The 17,500-nt window shown below is 48.6% G+C and overlaps 1 protein-coding gene across 5 annotated transcripts in view; it reads left to right on the top strand.

Moving 5' to 3' along the window:
* The window catches only part of greb1 (growth regulating estrogen receptor binding 1), a 51,544-nt gene that overhangs the window by 33,095 nt on the left and 949 nt on the right, over positions 1-17,500 (top strand). For 4 of the 5 annotated variants that reach the window (XM_042072820.1, XM_042072821.1, XM_042072822.1 and 1 more), the window contains 22 exons: positions 642-770; positions 1,031-1,141; positions 2,719-2,916; positions 3,259-3,439; positions 3,733-3,919; positions 4,156-4,292; positions 4,719-5,058; positions 6,012-6,127; positions 8,279-8,502; positions 9,352-9,899; positions 10,271-10,373; positions 10,862-11,017; positions 11,437-11,573; positions 11,856-12,017; positions 12,444-12,648; positions 13,042-13,204; positions 13,783-14,007; positions 14,631-14,766; positions 14,923-15,123; positions 15,574-15,712; positions 16,310-16,467; positions 16,744-17,500. The exon at positions 16,744-17,500 is cut by the window's right edge and continues 949 nt beyond it. In XM_042072820.1, the coding sequence (XP_041928754.1) occupies positions 642-770; positions 1,031-1,141; positions 2,719-2,916; positions 3,259-3,439; positions 3,733-3,919; positions 4,156-4,292; positions 4,719-5,058; positions 6,012-6,127; positions 8,279-8,502; positions 9,352-9,899; positions 10,271-10,373; positions 10,862-11,017; positions 11,437-11,573; positions 11,856-12,017; positions 12,444-12,648; positions 13,042-13,204; positions 13,783-14,007; positions 14,631-14,766; positions 14,923-15,123; positions 15,574-15,712; positions 16,310-16,467; positions 16,744-16,749 (3,962 nt within the window). In that variant the 3' untranslated portion in view covers positions 16,750-17,500. Of the gene's footprint in view, positions 1-641; positions 771-1,030; positions 1,142-2,718; positions 2,917-3,258; positions 3,440-3,732; positions 3,920-4,155; positions 4,293-4,718; positions 5,059-6,011; positions 6,128-8,278; positions 8,503-9,351; positions 9,900-10,270; positions 10,374-10,861; positions 11,018-11,436; positions 11,574-11,855; positions 12,018-12,443; positions 12,649-13,041; positions 13,205-13,782; positions 14,008-14,630; positions 14,767-14,922; positions 15,124-15,573; positions 15,713-16,309; positions 16,690-16,743 lie in introns of those variants that run through there. The other variant, XM_042072823.1, reaches the window with a different exon arrangement.

Raw genomic sequence — 17,500 nt, 5'->3', positions numbered from 1 at the left:
CACAGGGTCAATAACTATCTCACTCAGGGAGGGCAATCGCTCAACTCAACACACAGTCAATAACTATGTCACCCATGGAGGGCAATCGCTCAACTCAACACAGGGTCAATAACTATCTCACTCAGGGAGGGCAATCGCTCAACTCAACACACAGTCAATAACTATGTCACCCATGGAGGGCAATCGCTCAACTCAACACAGGGTCAATAACTATCTCACCCAGGGAGGGTAATCGCTGAACTCAACACAGGGTCAATAACTATCTAGCCCAGATTTCAATTACAAACCATTTTCATTTTATTTAATGATCACAGTATTCCAAAAAACATTACGTGCGCTCATCCAAAACCAGGTGCTGGATAAAAAAAAGTATTGACGTAGAACATATCAAGGACTATCCACACACTGGCTCCCCTATTTGCTTGTTTTATTGGAAGTTTTCACCAGTTGCGTTCCAAAACTCACGCTCTTCATCAGACTTGTAAAACTGTTTTCAGGGAGGAGCGGTCAGGATAGTCTGACCCAGCTCCCTCAAATATTCTAATTTTGTGAGATTCACCTGTACATCTAGACTCCAGCTCAGTCTGTCTGCCTCCTAATCCTAATTATGTGTGCACCTGTTTGGATTCACCCCTCCCCAGGTAAGCACCAGACCAGGGCTCTGGCAGAGAGCATGCTCTCCCCTGGTGACAACCTGAAAGCAATCAGCTATGAGGTCTACTCCGGAATGACCACAGAGCTCAGAGCGTACTTCAACTCGCTGGGACCTGGTAAGGACCCAAAGCCTGGGGTTCTATCACAGGGTCTGGGCTTCTAGAACACTGTGTGGGATTCTGAAAGGGGGTTTTCATCCTACTTATTTGTATTAGTACAAAATGTTTACTTCTTTATGAAGCTGTTAAACATACTCTTGAGGGATTGCTTAAAGTACTCTTTTTCTTAACCAGAATATAAATACAGAATATGTCAAATCAAATGATGAATGGTTGCAGAATGCATACATGTAACGGTTTAAAAATGTTTGCTGTAGATGGGGACATGGAAAGTTTGCTGGAGAAAGCCAGCGCAGAGAGCAGTGGTCACTTCTCTCTGTCCAGCAGCCAGGAGTCCGTTGGGGACAGCCCCAAACCCACATGCTCAGGTGAGACTACGAACAGCACTCCTGCATAGCTGAGCTCAGTCAAAGCAACAAGGTGACTCAACCCAGTTAAGTTACATTTGATTTAGTTACATTTAGTTACATTTATTCATTCATTCAGCAGACGTTGTGTAAGTAAACCAGGGGTCACCAAATGGCGGACCGCGGTCCGAGTCCGGACCCTGACGTGATCCTATCCGGACCCGGACCATAATAGCCTAATTTAGATTTTCACGTAAGATTTCAAAGCTGCGCTAAATGTTTCGTTGGTTAGGATAACAGCATTTAGCCTACTTCAGGAGCTTCAGGAACTATCATTTCGCCTGCTACTCAGCCAGTGAAATCTGTGACTGAATTCTGATAAAGTCGAGTCAGTAACCTAGCCTATTATGGGGAAGATACTGATAGAAACAAGCGAGGAGAGGAGACGGGACGAGAAACAATCAGATGGATATCTAAGTTAACGATAAGTAAGTTATTTTGAAATCATTGATTGCTCAAAGAGGAGAAAGCTAGACAGCGAGAACAGAGCTTTATATAACGATACAGGGGCAATACCACGCAAACTGTCACGTCCGTAACACCAACTAAATATGGATGTGACCGTTTTGCATGGAATTGCCCTGGACCTCTTCTACATATTCTGAGACAGGCGATTTTTAAAAGCGCCAATTTGAAGCACCTCTACTAGACAAAGCATATATTTTGAGCAAGCATAGGGTAGACTAGGCCCATTCAAGAGTGAACTGAGACCACAGAATATTTTACGATTTAAGAAGGGAATTTGATTGATCCACCACAATCTAGTTAAGCCTACATGCATTCACTGCCCAACAACGTGATGTTCCTGGGTTTCCAGGATTTCGGGTCAACATAAAAAAACTAAAAAAAAAATAATTTAACTTGCTGATTAATGGGTTCAAGGAACCAGTTGTTGAATATCCATCCTTGTCTCAGCTCAAATTTTATTTTAAGTTCACGTTAAGATCTTAAAAATAGCCAAGGCTACTCAGTTTTTCTCCCCAATTAGCCTACACTTATGTTGCCTTATTTCTCCTCATTTCGAATGTTGCCTTTTAGGCTACTTATTTTATTTCACATTAAACATTAGTCCTAGGCCTACAACTAGGCTTCATCCATCCATCCTAATATATATATACACATACATACATACATACATACATACATACATACATAGCCTAAACACGCACGTTAAACATTATGATGCTCCGGACCTTTGCTTGAGGAAATTTTCTGTAACTGGACCTCGCTGAAGATTAATTGAATACCCCTGAAGTAAACAGTTTTCTTACCGTGTGCATCCTGCATCCATAAGTGTGGTCTAAGGCAGGGATCACACTGGAAATAACGAAGCGTCAGCGGTAAGCGTAAAGCCTAAACTGACAATTGAATACGCTCGCGTTACGCATTGAAAGTTGAACCAAGCTCATTCTACACTCAGCTTGTTTAACACTAGCGCTGCCACCGTTCTGCTGCCGAACCATAAAACAATAAGAAACCTGCCGCTTGCCACTGGTCAGTGTGATGCCCGCCTAACAGCCTGTCTCCCTGCTGCGTAGAGTATCACGCGGAGTGGCACGAGATCCGCGCCATCCAGCTGGCAGTGGCGCGGAAGCTGCTGTCCCATGTGTGCGCCATCGCCGACTCCAGCACGCAGAACCTGGACCTCGGCTCCTTCGACAAGGTGGAGTTCCTCATCTGCGTTCCGCCGTCTGAGGTCACGTTCCAGCAGATCATCCTCCACCTGTGGAACTCAGGTGAGTTCTGTTCGTTGAGTGAAAATCCTTAAGGGGGTTCACATTGTACACGGCATGTGCTGCACTCGCCACTAGGTTGCTCTTGGTTGAGGTAATGACACAAAGATTTGTGTTGTGCTTGCCACCGTGCTCAGTGCAAAAGACCTATGATTTACAGTGCGCTGCGGTCAACATTCAACATGAACTGAACTGAACTGAACTGAACTGAACTGAACTGAACTGAACTGAATTGAATTGAATTGAATTGAATTGAAATTATGTTGCCTTGCGTTGCATAAGAATGATTTGAATTGAATTCCACCTGGTGTTGTAGCCCCTGCTAACCGCTCTGTTCGTCCCCAGGTGTTCTCCACGAGTTGGGTCTGGACCAGGAGTGCTTGTCCCTGAAGCAGGTGGAACAGTACGTTGTCAAACTGGACCAGGACGCCGTGGAGAAGATCGACAGCCTCATCCAGAAGTCGAAGATGAACCCTTACACCCTCTACATCCTGGTGCATGACCATGCCCACTGGGATCTCAGCAGGTAGGCCCAGAGCTACACCACTAACAAGGACTAAACCACTAATGAAGACTAAACCACTACCGAGGATGTAAAGGGGTGTTAACTTTATTATTCATGCCTTGATGCATATGATATATTGATATGTAAGTATTTTTTAAAATACATCTATTTTACAGAATAGGTACATAGATATTTTAAAGCATACTATCAGTTTAAATTTAAATACTTTAAACTGACAGTGCTTAAATGATTGAATACTAAAAATGGTCAGTTTAAATCTTTCCAGTCCTAACTTTGACGTTGTTTTCTCCTAGTGCCCACTACAGTGGTGGAGGCGGTTCTCGTGAGGGCCTGGTGGACAGTTTGCTGAACTGCCGTCAGATCCGTGACGCTCCTAACATCCTGACGCTCCACGTCACCTCGTTTCCCTTCGCCCTGCAGACTCAGTACACGCGCGTTAGCCCTTACAACGAGATTCACTGGCCGTCCACATTCAATAACGTAAGAACTGAAGGACTGCTGTTGAACTTTTAGATCAAAATAATGATCCCTGAATAATGATTCATGAAGTTGTTTACTAGGTTACTAGTGCGTGTGTATGTGTGTGTGTGTGTGTGTGTGTGTGTGTGTGTGTGTGTGTATGTGTGTGTGTGTGGCTTTTGTGTGTGTGTGTTTGTGTTGGTGCTTATATGTGTGTGTATATTCACCTCTGTTTGCCCCCCCCCACACACACACAGGACGTTGATCTGTATAATGAGAAGACCAAGTACTTTGGCATCTCAGAGCTGCTCGACTCCACTCACACCGGAGCTGGACTGCCTCTGCTGCGCTTCGACAGCTCCTTCGAGAACATGGCTGCCGCCGTGGAGGACAGGTACGCTCTCACCACTCACACCTGGCACACATTCACACCTGCCCAGGTACGCTCTCACCTGGCACACATTCACACCTGCCCAGATGGTGACTGGCTGTTGAATCTGATGCATACAGTATCTGTGTAGTAAGATCAGAACCCAAACTGTTGGAAACTGTGCCAGTTGAGCATTTTAACTGCCCGAGCTTCTCGTCCGTCTCGTGTCCTGTGGCTTGATGCCTGTTTGTAAGTTCACTGTGTGTGTGGATCTGAAGAAGGTCAAAATATTCTCCAATAAATAAAGTGTGTGACATTCCCAGAAGTCAGCACCTTGCTAATAGTGTTTTGGTTTTGCCGTTACTCTCAGTTTACATATAACGTAACTCTGTGTCCACATAAACGAAGCTTGACCTGGCTTGACCTGCGCTGCCCTGGTTTGCATGGCAGGTTTCCCAAGCTGCACAGTGCAGTGATCCGCACCCACATCCTGCTCCAGCATTATTCGGTGGCCCTGATGGTGGCGTCGGGCCAGTCGCACCTGCAGAAGCACACCTCCGTGGAGACGCTGGAGATCGTCCAGTGCCTGCTCAGCTCCGCCCAGCGTTGCCCCAGCAACCACGGGCACATGGTGCTCCTGCGCGTGCCGTCCCCTGCGCTGGCGCTGGTCACGCAGCAGCGGCTCACTCACGTCCGAGACAAACTGGGCCTGCAGAACCAGTTCGAGGTGGTCCTGGGCAACCCCACCTCCGCCCTCTCGCTGGGGAAGCACTTCCTGGATCAGCTCAAGGTGAGCAATGCGTGGCTATGTGACGACGCCAAACAGTCGAGCTGCAGTCTTATGTGTGTGTGTGATTCTGAGAGCATCACATGTTATAGAGCAACACTGTGTGTGTGTGTGTGTGTGTGTGCGTGTGTGTGTGTGTGTGTGTGTGTGTGTGTGTGTGTGTGTGTGTGTGTGTGTTTCCAAAAAATAAAGACTTAAAGAAAAAAAAAACTTTCTTAAAGTCTCACGTGAGTACGCACAAGTGTCCTACTGGTGCTGCAGGTTGGGAATAGACACTTTGTTATGCTGCACCAGAGCTCACTTGAAACGAGTTTGTACGACCCATGTGGTACGACCCATGTGGTACGACCCATATGGTACGACCCATGTGGTACGACCCATGTGATATGACCCATATGGTACGACCCATGTGATATGACCCATGTGGTACGACCCATATGGTACGACCCATGTGGTACGACCCATATGGTACGACCCATGTGATATGACCCATGTGGTACGACCCATGTGATATGACCCATGTGGTACGACCCATGTGGTACGACCCATGTGATATGACCCATGTGGTACGACCCATGTGGTACGACCCATATGGTACGACCCATGTGATATGACCCATGTGGTACGACCCATATGGTACGACCCATGTGATACGACCCATATGGTACGACCCATGTGGTACGACCCATGTGATATGATTCAATTCAAATTCAAAGAATCCATTAGGGTCTTCAGTGCGTCAGTGCGTATCCAGTTCACCTACACACACACACATCTATCATGTGCTGCGTCCACACAGCACCCACATACACCATACCATACAACATAACACACACCGCGTGGAGTGCGACGACATCCACATATAGTGTATCGTGCATGTACAACACACCTAATGGAGCCGGTTAGCATAGGTAAGGAGAACTTGCAAAGTGTAAATAATGGTGTGTTGTGTCCAGGTGTGGTTGAAGGTCCAGGACCCCGACTGGACTCCACGGACATACCTGGAGTTGGAGGCGTTGCCCTGCATCCTCATCCTGACCGGCATGGAACCGCTGGGGGAGTCCCTACCACGGTAACCATAGACACACCTACACACCAGTACACACGGTAACCATAGACACACCTACACACCAGTACACACGGTAACCATAGACACACCTACACACCAGTACACATAGTTATTTATTTTTAATTATTTTTTTTATTTTTTTTTATCCAAAGTGACTTCCAGAAATGAGGAATAACATTCAAGCTACCAGGCAGAGGGGCCCTTAATTAGCAATTAATAGCACACCAGTGAGTGCTATGACCAGAGGATGAGAGTGCAGAGATCTGAAGTGCTAGTCACACACATGAGTCACACTAGTGTAGTCGAAGGCCGGAGTGATAGAAGAGGGAGAGAGAGGAGTGAGGAAAGAGGGATGTCTGGACGTGGATCACACATCAGATGGCAGTGAGAGCAATGTCCGCTCATGTTTAAATCACCGCTTATCTGACCACACGTACTGTAAAGCACGTGCAGTTTTTGTTTTTTTAGCTCAATTTACCTTAACTTAACAGCTTCGGAGTCATTAGAATGGTTCTATGACTTTTTCCGGGTTGAATGGTGGCCGTCTCTCCTCCCCTTAGCGTCTGTGAGCGGAAAAACCAGCCTTGCAACTTTGGGCCGGCGAGCCGCCGGCCTCACAGTCAGAAAGTCACGCGGTCTCGCGACATAAGGAATCGCTTTACTGTACCACACACATGCACGACAGGCACCGGCTAGAACAAGGTAGCGATGGAGGTTCTCTGACATTCGTCATGACAGAGCCAGCGAAAAGAAGCAGTAGGCGAGTAAACCGTTGTCGGAGGAACAGGGAGGGCGGAAATGGCAGACTGACCGAGCGAGGAGTGTCGTAAAATGTATACTCTGAAGCTGTAGGGGGAGCTCTGCATAGAAAACTGCGAGCAAAAAGCGAGAAAACAGCGAAGAAATTGGCAAAACTGCACAGGGTGCCTTTTAAGAGCCTTCTGTGCATATGGTCCATTATGCTATATAAATAAATCATCCTTACTCACCTTGCTATGAGCATCAGATAGTGTAGTAATGACCTTGTCCGGTTTGTCCAGCCCACTTTCAGTTCATGTTTAGCTCACTTTCATTCAAATGTACAAGCAAAATTTCCCATCGTAGCTTCCATCCATTCATTATGTGGTGTGTGTGAATTTGCTAATGTTGCTTGTATCCATGAGGTGACTGTGGGCAGACTGTTCACTGGGTTCAGTGGTGTTACGTCAGAGGCTGGGGACACTAATGTGTTTTTGTTCTGTCCCCGGAGTGTGTGTGTGTGTGTGTGTGTGTGTGTGTGTGTGTGTGTGTGTGTGTGTGTGTCTGTTCTCTCTCTCTCTCTCTCTCTCTCTCTCTCTCTCTCTCTCTCTCTCTCTCTCTCTCTCTCTCTGTGTGTATCTGTTCTCTCTCTCTCTCTCTCTCTCTCTGTGTGTGTGTGTGTGTGTGTGTGTGTGTGTGTGTGTGTGTGTGTGTGTGTGTGTGAATCTCAGTAATAAGAGCCAGGTCAGTTTGACCAGCCGGCAGTGAGGAGATAATTACTGAGATCCTCTCCATGGCCTCTGCTGCAGTCTCTGGGAAAAACACTGAGTGAATCATCTCCCTGGCGCTGACAATCACTTCCCCTACAGCTGCTCTCTCAGGGACAGACGCTCAATCAGAGCAGGATTTGTGCTGAAGTCTGTTTTTTTGTGTTTATGTGTAACTTCTTCTTTCTGTCTTACTCTTGTCTCTCTCTCTCTCTCTCTTTCTGCCTGTGTTTCTCTCATCTCTCTCTTTTTCATCACGCACTCTCTCTCTCTGTCTCTTTTTATCCAATTTCTCTTATCTTATCTCTCTCTCCCATTTTCCTCTCACACCCTCTCTCCCTCTCTCTCTCTGTCTCTTTCTCTCTTATCCAATTTCTCTCCTGTCTCCCTCTCTGTCTATATCCCTCTCCCTCCCTCTCCTCTTTCTCCTCTCTCCCTCTCTCTCTCTCTCCCATCTCCCTCTGTCCATCTCTCTCTATATCCCTCTCTCTCCCTCTCCTTCTCTCTCTCCTCTCTCTCCCTCTCCCTCCTTCTCCCATCTCTCTCTATATCCCTCTCTCCCATCTCCCTCTCTGTCCATCTCTCCTCTCTCTCTCTCTCTCTCTTTCTCTCTCTCTCTCTGTCCCTCCTCTTTCTGCTCCTCTCTCAGCTCTCTGAAGTACTGTGACCTGCGCGTGATCAGCTCAGCGTTCCTGCAGCGAACTCCTCTGGAGCAGGAGTTGGGCCTGGCTGCTTACCTGGTCAAGGCGGGGGCCCGCGACCCCCACGACCCCCGCGACCCCCGCGCGGCAACCACCGGCAGTGACCTGTCCGAGAGCGACCCCGAGAAGCTCTGCAGCACCGACAACGAGGAGGAGGAGGTGGTGGTGGATGGTGAGTCAGTTCCCAAGACACTATCACCGTATTGTCAGAAAAGCAAGCCAACGATTTTACAATGAATACGTTTTTGGTTAACTTTTTTTTTTAGATATGAATGTTAAGGGGGTGTGTCCACAGCTTTACATGCTGCCTGCCATGTGTGCCATGTGTGTGTGTGTATATGTGTGTGTCGGTGTCTGTGTATGTACGGTGTGTGTGTGTGTGTGTGTGTGTGTGTGTGTGTGTGTGTGTGTGTGTGTGTGTGTGTGTGTGTGTGTGTGTGTGTGTGTGTGTGCGTGCGTGTGTGTGCGTGCGTGCAAGCTCCTTGCTGTCCTCCAGCACCTCAAGTAAGAGAGACTCGCCTCTCTCGGGCTCTCACTAACATGGTGGAGGGACGTCTCTCTATTTATTTGGGAGTCTTTCGCAAAACAAGCCCTGTTCACAACTGTCACCCCCCCAGGGAAGCTAAATATCACATCTTTGTCCCCTATGACAAAAATGGGTTGGAGCCATGGTGTTTTCTTGCATTTTCTCTTTCCAAATGTACCCATCTTTCTCAGTGAAGGGATAAGGCACTCTATCTTTGGGGTCTTTCTCTCTATCTCACTATTGGTAGGGCATAGAGTGAGTTCCTCTCAGCACTCTCCCCATACATACCCATGTTGTGGATGCATCTGTACGATGGAGATTGGATTTGTCTTCATCATTTCCATCGTGAGATTAAGATAAATCACCAAAAGATGATTTTTAATACTTGTTTTTAGTCAACTTTATCACGAGTGGCAGTAAATGTGTTCGGAGCTTTAAAGTGCTAATTACAACCTCCCCCCCCCCTCCCCCATCTCCCCCATCTCCCCCCTACAGTAAACAGTGATCTCCCCGGCCTGGACCCCTCCCCCCCCCCAGCCTCTCAGCACTCCCAGTCAGACGGCTCCATCCTGGACCCCGAGAAGCCCCAGCCTCCCCCCCAGCTTCCCCCCGACCCGCGTGACCCCACTCGGGCCGCCCCTGCCGCCACGACGGACCCCTCCACTGCCCAGCGGAGGCCGTCCAAGTCCACGTCGTCGGGCTCGTCCTCGACGCGCGCCTCCACGCTGCGCCAGCGGTGCTCGTGGGCGCGGAACCGGAGCCGCCCGCCGGTGGTGCTGCTGCCGCGGGCGGCGTACGAGGTGCTGACCGCGCTGGACGCCAGCGGGCTGCCCAAGAGCACGTCGCTGCTGCCGCACGCCGCCGTGGAGTGGGCCAGCTCCTTCCGCCCGCTGCTCAGCAAGATCATGACCTGCACAGAGCAGTCGCTCTACTACCGCCAGTGGACCGTGCCCAGGCCCAACCACATGGACAGCAGCAACCGGGCCGAGGGACGCGCCGACAACTTCCACCCCCGTAGGCTGCTGCTCAGCGGCCCGCCACAGGTGAGACACACACACACACACACACACACACACACACACACACACACACAACACTACAAGACTTTTGGTTATGGTTATGGTTACACTTTTTCTTATCAGGGAACGTCAGGGAAAAGTCATGGAATTTTACATTTGACTTAGAACCTGCATTTCTCACCTCGTCTTTTCAGAGCCTGTCATATTTGATCCCTTCATACTGACATAATTTTCATGTGTAGAGCTTCAATGAATACCTAGCAAACAACGACATTACTCTAAAAAGCTGTGCTTATAGTAAGCAACATGCAAATGTGCATTTTTGTTGAATATGTAATATTTGTGTACCCTATCAATCTCGTGTGTGTGTGTGTGTGTGTTATGTGTGTGCTCAGGTAGGGAAGACGGGAGCTTACCTGCAGTTCCTGGGCATCCTGTCCCGCATGCTTATCAGACTCATGCAGGTGGACATCTACGACGAGGAGGACATCAACTGCAGTCAGTACCAAGCCCACATAAAAAGCTTTGTGTATACTTTGTATTGCAAAATTGATTGATTGATTATGTATGACAATGCAAACCTATCTTTACATATACAACATTGCTTAAAAGTATGCCGGTATATACTTTTAATCACTCATACGAGTACTTGCCAAAACAAGAAAAGAAACTTCTCGCAATATGTGTGCCTTTTTAAATAATTTTAGTTTCCATTTTGTGGCGTTGGGATCTTATTCACCCTACTGACTGGCAAATAATACAGTATCCCTTACATAAATATTTATACCCTGATCAACAAGGTGGTTGGTCAGTGAACCCCGACATAGATCCAGTTAATGCATTGTCTTGTCTGCACTTTGTAGTTGTAGCTAGATACATTGTTAGCATCTGTCCCATGAACGGTGTAACTAAATGCATCATTTGCGTTTTGACTCATACAGTAAACTAAATGCTTAATTTGCACCTGTGCTTACCTGCGTTCTCAGGTGATAAGCTGCCCCTGGTCCAGTACCACCAGGCGGGGGTTACGTGGCCCAGTACGGACATCCTGCGGAGCATGTCCTTCGACTACACCATCCACGACCCCAAATACGAGGGCATCAGCCTCATCTACTCCACAGAGCACACTCCTGCAGAGGAGGGTAGGAACAGAGCAGGCACCTCACACACACACACACACACACACACACACACACAGACACACACACACACACACACACACACACACACTCACACACACACTCACACACACTCACACACACACACACACACACACTCACACTCACACACACACACACTCACACTCACACACACACACACACACACACACACAGAGACACACACACACACACACACTCACATTTTAGTGAACAGTGTCAACAGACAGTTGCTAATCTGAGCATCTGTAGGCAGTCTAAAGGTGACTATCCAAGTAAAGTGTGACGAAGTTGATTAAGACGAAGCCCACAAATAGCCACCACAGTCTCCGGAATATTCTAACCAATTCTTATTGAATCCCCTCTTTTCTCCCCCCCAACCTGCCCTTAACTGTCCTGTGTAGGTAACCCACGGCGACAGGAGGATGTATACCTCCGCAGGCGCACCTCACGCATTAAGCTGTCCAAGTACGCTGCCTACAACACCTACCACCACTGTGAGCAGTGCCACCAGTACATGGGCTTCAACCCGCGCTACCAGGTGACTCAACTGGCTTTCGGCCACCATCTATTGTCTATTCTATAGTCATTTTAGAATCCAGATTAAATCAGACTTTAGATGTATGTTTGCAATGTATAGATTACAGATTGTTAGACTAGAAAATATAAGATAAAAACTGTTCATGTTTATGTATGTGTGTCTATATGTGCATTCATATTAATCTATGTGTGTGTGCGTGTGCGTGTGTGTGTGCGCGTGTGTGTGTGTGTGCGTGTGTGTGTGTGTGTGTGTGTGTGTGTGTGTGTGTGTCTGCCTGTGCAGCTGTACGAGTCCACTCTGCACACCTTCACCTTCTCGCACCTGCTGCTGGGGGAGGAGATCCAGCTCTATTTCATCATCCCTAAGTCCAAAGAGCACCACTTCGCCTTCAGCCAGCCCGGAGGACAGCTGGAGAGTCTCAGACTGCCGCTCGCCTCTGACTGGGTAAGATTCTACCAGCTGTCACCACCAGGGGGAGGCAGAGGGCTATGCCAGCAGTCACCGCCAGGGGGAGGCAGAGGGCACTGGCAAAGCCAGAGGCACCTCTTACCAGAGATGAAGTTGAGCGTTCTGTAGGGCTTACTCTATTGATTTTTACATACCATTCATTGATACTGCCCACAGTAAGAGAAAAAATCAACCAATCAACCATCCGCTAGCTGTCTGTGCCCGAATGCACTGTAAAAAAAAAAAAAAACGTGGTCTCTGTGGACAGCCTAGGCTCCAAAAACGGCCACAAAACAGGGGGAGTAGTGAGCTAGCTCTTTTATGTTTGAACGTTAAGAGAAGTGACGTTACCCTGCATCGCTTATAGCACCTTTAATTTCTCATGTGTTTCATTGTTTTTGTTTCTCTGACTCTTCTGGACAGAATCCTGACTGTATAAAGAGCCCCATTTTCACCCCCACCACTGGACGCCACGAGCACGGTCTGTTTAACCTCTACCACGCCATGGATGGAGCCGCACACCTCCACATCCTGGTCATCAAGGAGTACGAGATGGCCGTCTACAAGAAGTACTGGCCCAACCACATCATGCTGGTGCTGCCCACCACCTTCAACGGAGCCGGGATCGGTATGCCACATGTCCGCTCTGTCACTCCTCAAAGTCCTGTTAGCTAATGGGGGTCAAGTCAAGAGTTGGACTGGGTTAAAAGCTAAATCTCTCTCTCGCTCTCGCTCTCTCTCACTCTTTCCCCCTCTCACTCTTTACCCCTCTCTCTCTCACTCTCTCTCTCTCTCTCTCACACACACTCTTTCCCTCTCTCTCTCTCTCTCTCTCACTCTCTCTCTCTCTCTCTCTCTCTCTCACACACACTCTTTCCCTCTCTCTCTCTCCCCCTCTCTCTCTCTCTCTCTCACACTCTTTCCCTCTCTCTCTCACTCTCTCTCTCTCTCACACGCACTCTTTCCCTCTCTCCTCTCTCTCTCTCTCTCTCTCTCTCTCTCTCTCTCTCTCTCTCCTCAGGTGCAGCTCACTTCCTGATAAAGGAGCTGTCCTACCATAACCTGGAGCTGGAGCGGAGTCGGCGTGTGGAGCACGGCAGCCGAGCGCAGGACGTCTGGCCCTTCATCATCCTCGCCGATGACTCCTGCGTCATGTGGAACGCTCTGGACGTCGACCCCAAGAGGTGCCCCCCCCCCCCCCCCCCTCCTGCCCCATCTTCTTACACACAGTGTATTTACATCTGCATTAAGCACTGAGCTCCTCCGTCAGCAGGCGCGTGTGTTTGAAAACGCGACCGGTCCGTGTAACGGCCACGCCCCTTCGAAAAGACTACATCAGTTTTCCAAAACTATAGTTTTTTTCCGCTATTGGAGTGCTTTAGTTATGTGCCTGGCATAGCCTGGGCCTTATTCACATCAGCTTAGCGGTGTGGATTATACTCTAAATATTACGGGTGACTAAATATTATGGGTGACTAAATATTATGGGTGACTAAATATTATGGGTGTCCTTTTCTCTATTGTCAAACATTATGCTCACCATAGATCAGAAGGCACTGAGTGTCACTGTTTATGAAGCAAGACGACATGTTATGTTGAGCAGTATTACCCGTATTCACAGGTTAAACAAGGCAATCTGGAATGAAGGTGCTGGAACTGAAAGTCCCTTTTTTGACTCTCTCTCCCTCTTTCTCTGTGTGTGTGTGTGTGTGTGTGTTTGTGTGTGTGTGTGTGTGTGTGTGTGTGTGTTCTCCTCATACAGTGGTAGTAAGGGCACAGAGAGGAACGTATCACTTAAGCAGGTGCTTCAGCACATGGAGTCGTCTGCTGACATCACACAGTATGGCCTGTGCGGCCTCAGGAAGTGGTCGAGTCGCTATGGCAACCAGACGGGGCGCCACCGTGAGCCCTTCTCACGCGGACACCTGCATGACTTTCTGTTGCTGAACGTGGACCTGACGCAAAACGTCCAGTACAACCAGAATCGGTGAGGGCGCCAACCACAAACAGAACCGTCACGGGACAAAACAGACCGATCAGATACCGTCAGAGACAAACATATAGTAGCGCTGAACCAGCAAGGACTCTAACAGACTAATATACACTCTAACACACTAATATCAGCTAAAAGCATCACAGCAATGAGTGAGCACACTAATATCATCTAAAAGCATCACAGCATCTACTAGAATGGACGCTGGATCCAAGGCAAAAATCTGTCCACCAAACAGCCCCACTCCTGTTAATGTATTTAATTGACTTTATGATTATTTATTGTTTTACCTCAAATCCTAAATTACTGTAATGACGGCTCTGTAACAAACACTGATGAAGTCCACTGATGAAGTCCGCTGGAGCAGCAGAGGCAGGTGTACTGGTCAGCTGTAACAGATGTTAATGCGACCATTGGGTTTGATACTGTAGAAAAGAATAAGAGTAATTGACGTTAGTGTGTGAAGTTTGCCGTGAAGTGTGACGTTAACAATACCTCCACTCACCACAACTCATCTTGATGCTCCATTGTGTCCTATTAATATGTGAACTGTATAAAGATGTTTGGTGTCTGTCTGTCAATGTTGTGCGATGTCATTTTGTCATGTGCCTGGTCAGATTCACATGTGACGATGTGGACTTCAACCTGAGGGCACACAGTGCTGGCCTTCTCGTCTGTCGCTTCAACAACTTCAGCGTCATGAAGAAACAGATCACTATCGGAGGCTATCGCACCTTCATCGTTAAGACCAAGGTCAGCCATGACAGCGCACAATCTGATGTCACTTCTTATCTAGACGTCTCCCATGACAACAGGGCCATCTCAGCACATCTGACTAGAATCCAGAATAACAGAACTGCTTACTGTTAGAACCTTCTAGAACTCTGTGTCCCCCCGTGTGTGTTGCAGATGACGGACGTTCCGACCACAGTGCAGCCATCTCAGTACATCTGTGCCCCGGACAGCAAGCACACGTTTCTGTCCACTCCGGCCCAGCTGCTGCTGGAGAAGTATCTGCAGCACACCAGCCACAAGCTCTTCCCCCTCAGCGCACACTGCTATAGCCACCCGGTGCTCTCCGTCGACTGCTACCTCAACCTGGGCCCAGAGGTACACGCCACACTGCAACACACCACACTGCTCCATATCATATCACACCGCACTGCATCAACTGCACCATACCACACTGCTCAACACACTGCTCAACACACCATACCACACTGCTCCATACCATACCCCACTACATTACACCACTCAACAAACTGCTCAACCACACCACACTGCACCATACCACATCACACCGCTCTGCACCAATACCACACCAGTCTACACCACACCACACCACACCACAACTCATCTCTCTTTCTGCCTGTGCTTGGGTTTGTTTGCATGTGTGCTTGTGTGTGTGTGTGTGTGTGTGTGTGTGTGTGTGTGTGTGTGTGTGTGTGCTGGTGTGTGTGCGTGCGTGCGTGCGTGCGTGCGTGCGTGCGTGCGTGCGTGCGTGCGTGCGTGCGTGCGTGCGTGCGTGCGTGTGTGTGTGTGTGCGTGTGTGTGTTTCAGGTGACGGTGTGTTTTGTCAGCTCCCGACCCCACTCCATCAACCTGAGCACCACAGACCTGCTGTTCGGCGGCCTTCTGCTCTACTTCTGCGACTCCTTTGTCACGCCTGGCTTCCTCAAGAAGTTCCACTTCCTCCAAGGTATCACTTTATTACTAACACAGAACAGAACCCAATCTGGAGATGAATCAGTGAGGAAAGCACAGCACAGGCTGCCCTAACGCCCTCTCTATTGTTTAATACATTTGACCAAAACAAAATTAACTAAACATATTTAACTTGTCCTCTCTCTTCTCTCCTCTCTCCTCTCCTCTATCCCTCTCTTCCCCTCTCTCCTCTCCTCTCCTCTACTCCTTCCTCCCCTCCTCCCTCCTCCTTTCTCCTCCTCTCCTCTCTTCTCCTCCCTTCTCTCCTCTCCTCTCCTCTCTCCTCTCTCCTCCCCTCTCTCCTCCTCTTATCTCCTCTCTTCTCCTCCCCTCTCTCCTTTCCTCTCCTCTCCTCTGTCCTCCTCTCCTCTTGTCTCCTTTTCTCTCCTCTCTCCTCTCCTCTCCTCTCCTCCCCTCTCTCCTTTCCTCTCCTCTCCTCTATCCTCTCTCCTCTCCCCTTGTCTCCTTTTCTCTCCTCTCTCCTCTCATCTCCTCTCCTCTCTCATACCGTCTTTTCCCCTCTCTCCTCTTGTCTCCTCTCGTCTCGTCTTGTCTCATCTCGTCTCGTCTCGCCTCTTCTCATCTCTCCCAGGGGCCACTCTGTGTGTGATCTGCCCCAATCGCAGCTCCTTGCGTCAGACGGTGGTGCGTCTGGAGCTGGAGGATGAGTGGAGGTTCCGTCTGAGTGACGAATTCCAGACAGCCAATGCCAAAGAGGACCAGCCCCTCTTCTTCCTCACCGGCAAACACATATAATCCCCCCTCTCCCATCTTCCCCATCTTCCTCATCATCAAACACATATAATCCCCCCTCTCCCATCTTCCCCATCTTCCTCGTCGGCAAACACATATAATCCCTCCTCTCCCATCTTCCTCATCGTCAAACACATATAATCCCCCCTCTCCCATCTTCCCCATCTTCCTCATCGGCAAACACATATAATCCCCCCTCTCCCATCTTCCTCATCGTCAAACACATATAATCCCCCCTCTCCCATCTTCCCCATCTTCCTCATCGGCAAACACATATAATCCCCCCTCTCCCATCTTCCCCATCTTCCTCATCATCAAACACATATAATCCCCCCTCTCCCATCTTCCCCATCTTCCTCGTCGGCAAACACATATAATCCCTCCTCTCCCATCTTCCTCATCGTCAAACACATATAATCCCCCCTCTCCCATCTTCCCCATCTTCCTCATCGGCAAACACATATAATCCCCCCTCTCCCATCTTCCTCATCGTCAAACACATATAATCCCCCCTCTCCCATCTTCCCCATCTTCCTCATCGTCAAACACATATAATCCCCCCTCTCCCATCTTCCCCATCTTCCTCATTGGCAAACACATATAATCCCTCCTCTCCCATCTTCCTCATCGTCAAACACATATAATCCCCCCTCTCCCATCTTCCTCATCGGCAAACACATATAATCCCTCCTCTCCCATCTTCCTCATCGTCAAACACATATAATCCCCCCTCTCCCATCTTCCTCACTAGCAAATACATATCTTCTTTCTCACACAGAAACATATCTAATCCCCTAGTCCCTCTTCCTCACATATACAGTATAATCCCCTAGTCCCTCTTCCTCACATATATAATCCCTTAGTCCCTCTTCCTCACATATAGAATCCCCTAGTCCCTCTTCCTCACATATATAATCCCCTCGTCCCTCGTCCTCACACAGAAACATGTCTAATCCCTTAGTCCCTCTTCCTCACATTTATAATCCCCTAGTCCCTCTTCCTCACTCTCAAACACGTATAAACCCCCTCT

Source organism: Alosa sapidissima, chromosome 19 (assembly GCF_018492685.1).
Source record: "Alosa sapidissima isolate fAloSap1 chromosome 19, fAloSap1.pri, whole genome shotgun sequence".
NCBI classification, from domain to species: domain Eukaryota; kingdom Metazoa; phylum Chordata; class Actinopteri; order Clupeiformes; family Clupeidae; genus Alosa; species Alosa sapidissima.
The sequence above is the reverse complement of the archived record's forward strand: the minus strand, read 5'-3'. Positions and strand labels throughout refer to the sequence as shown.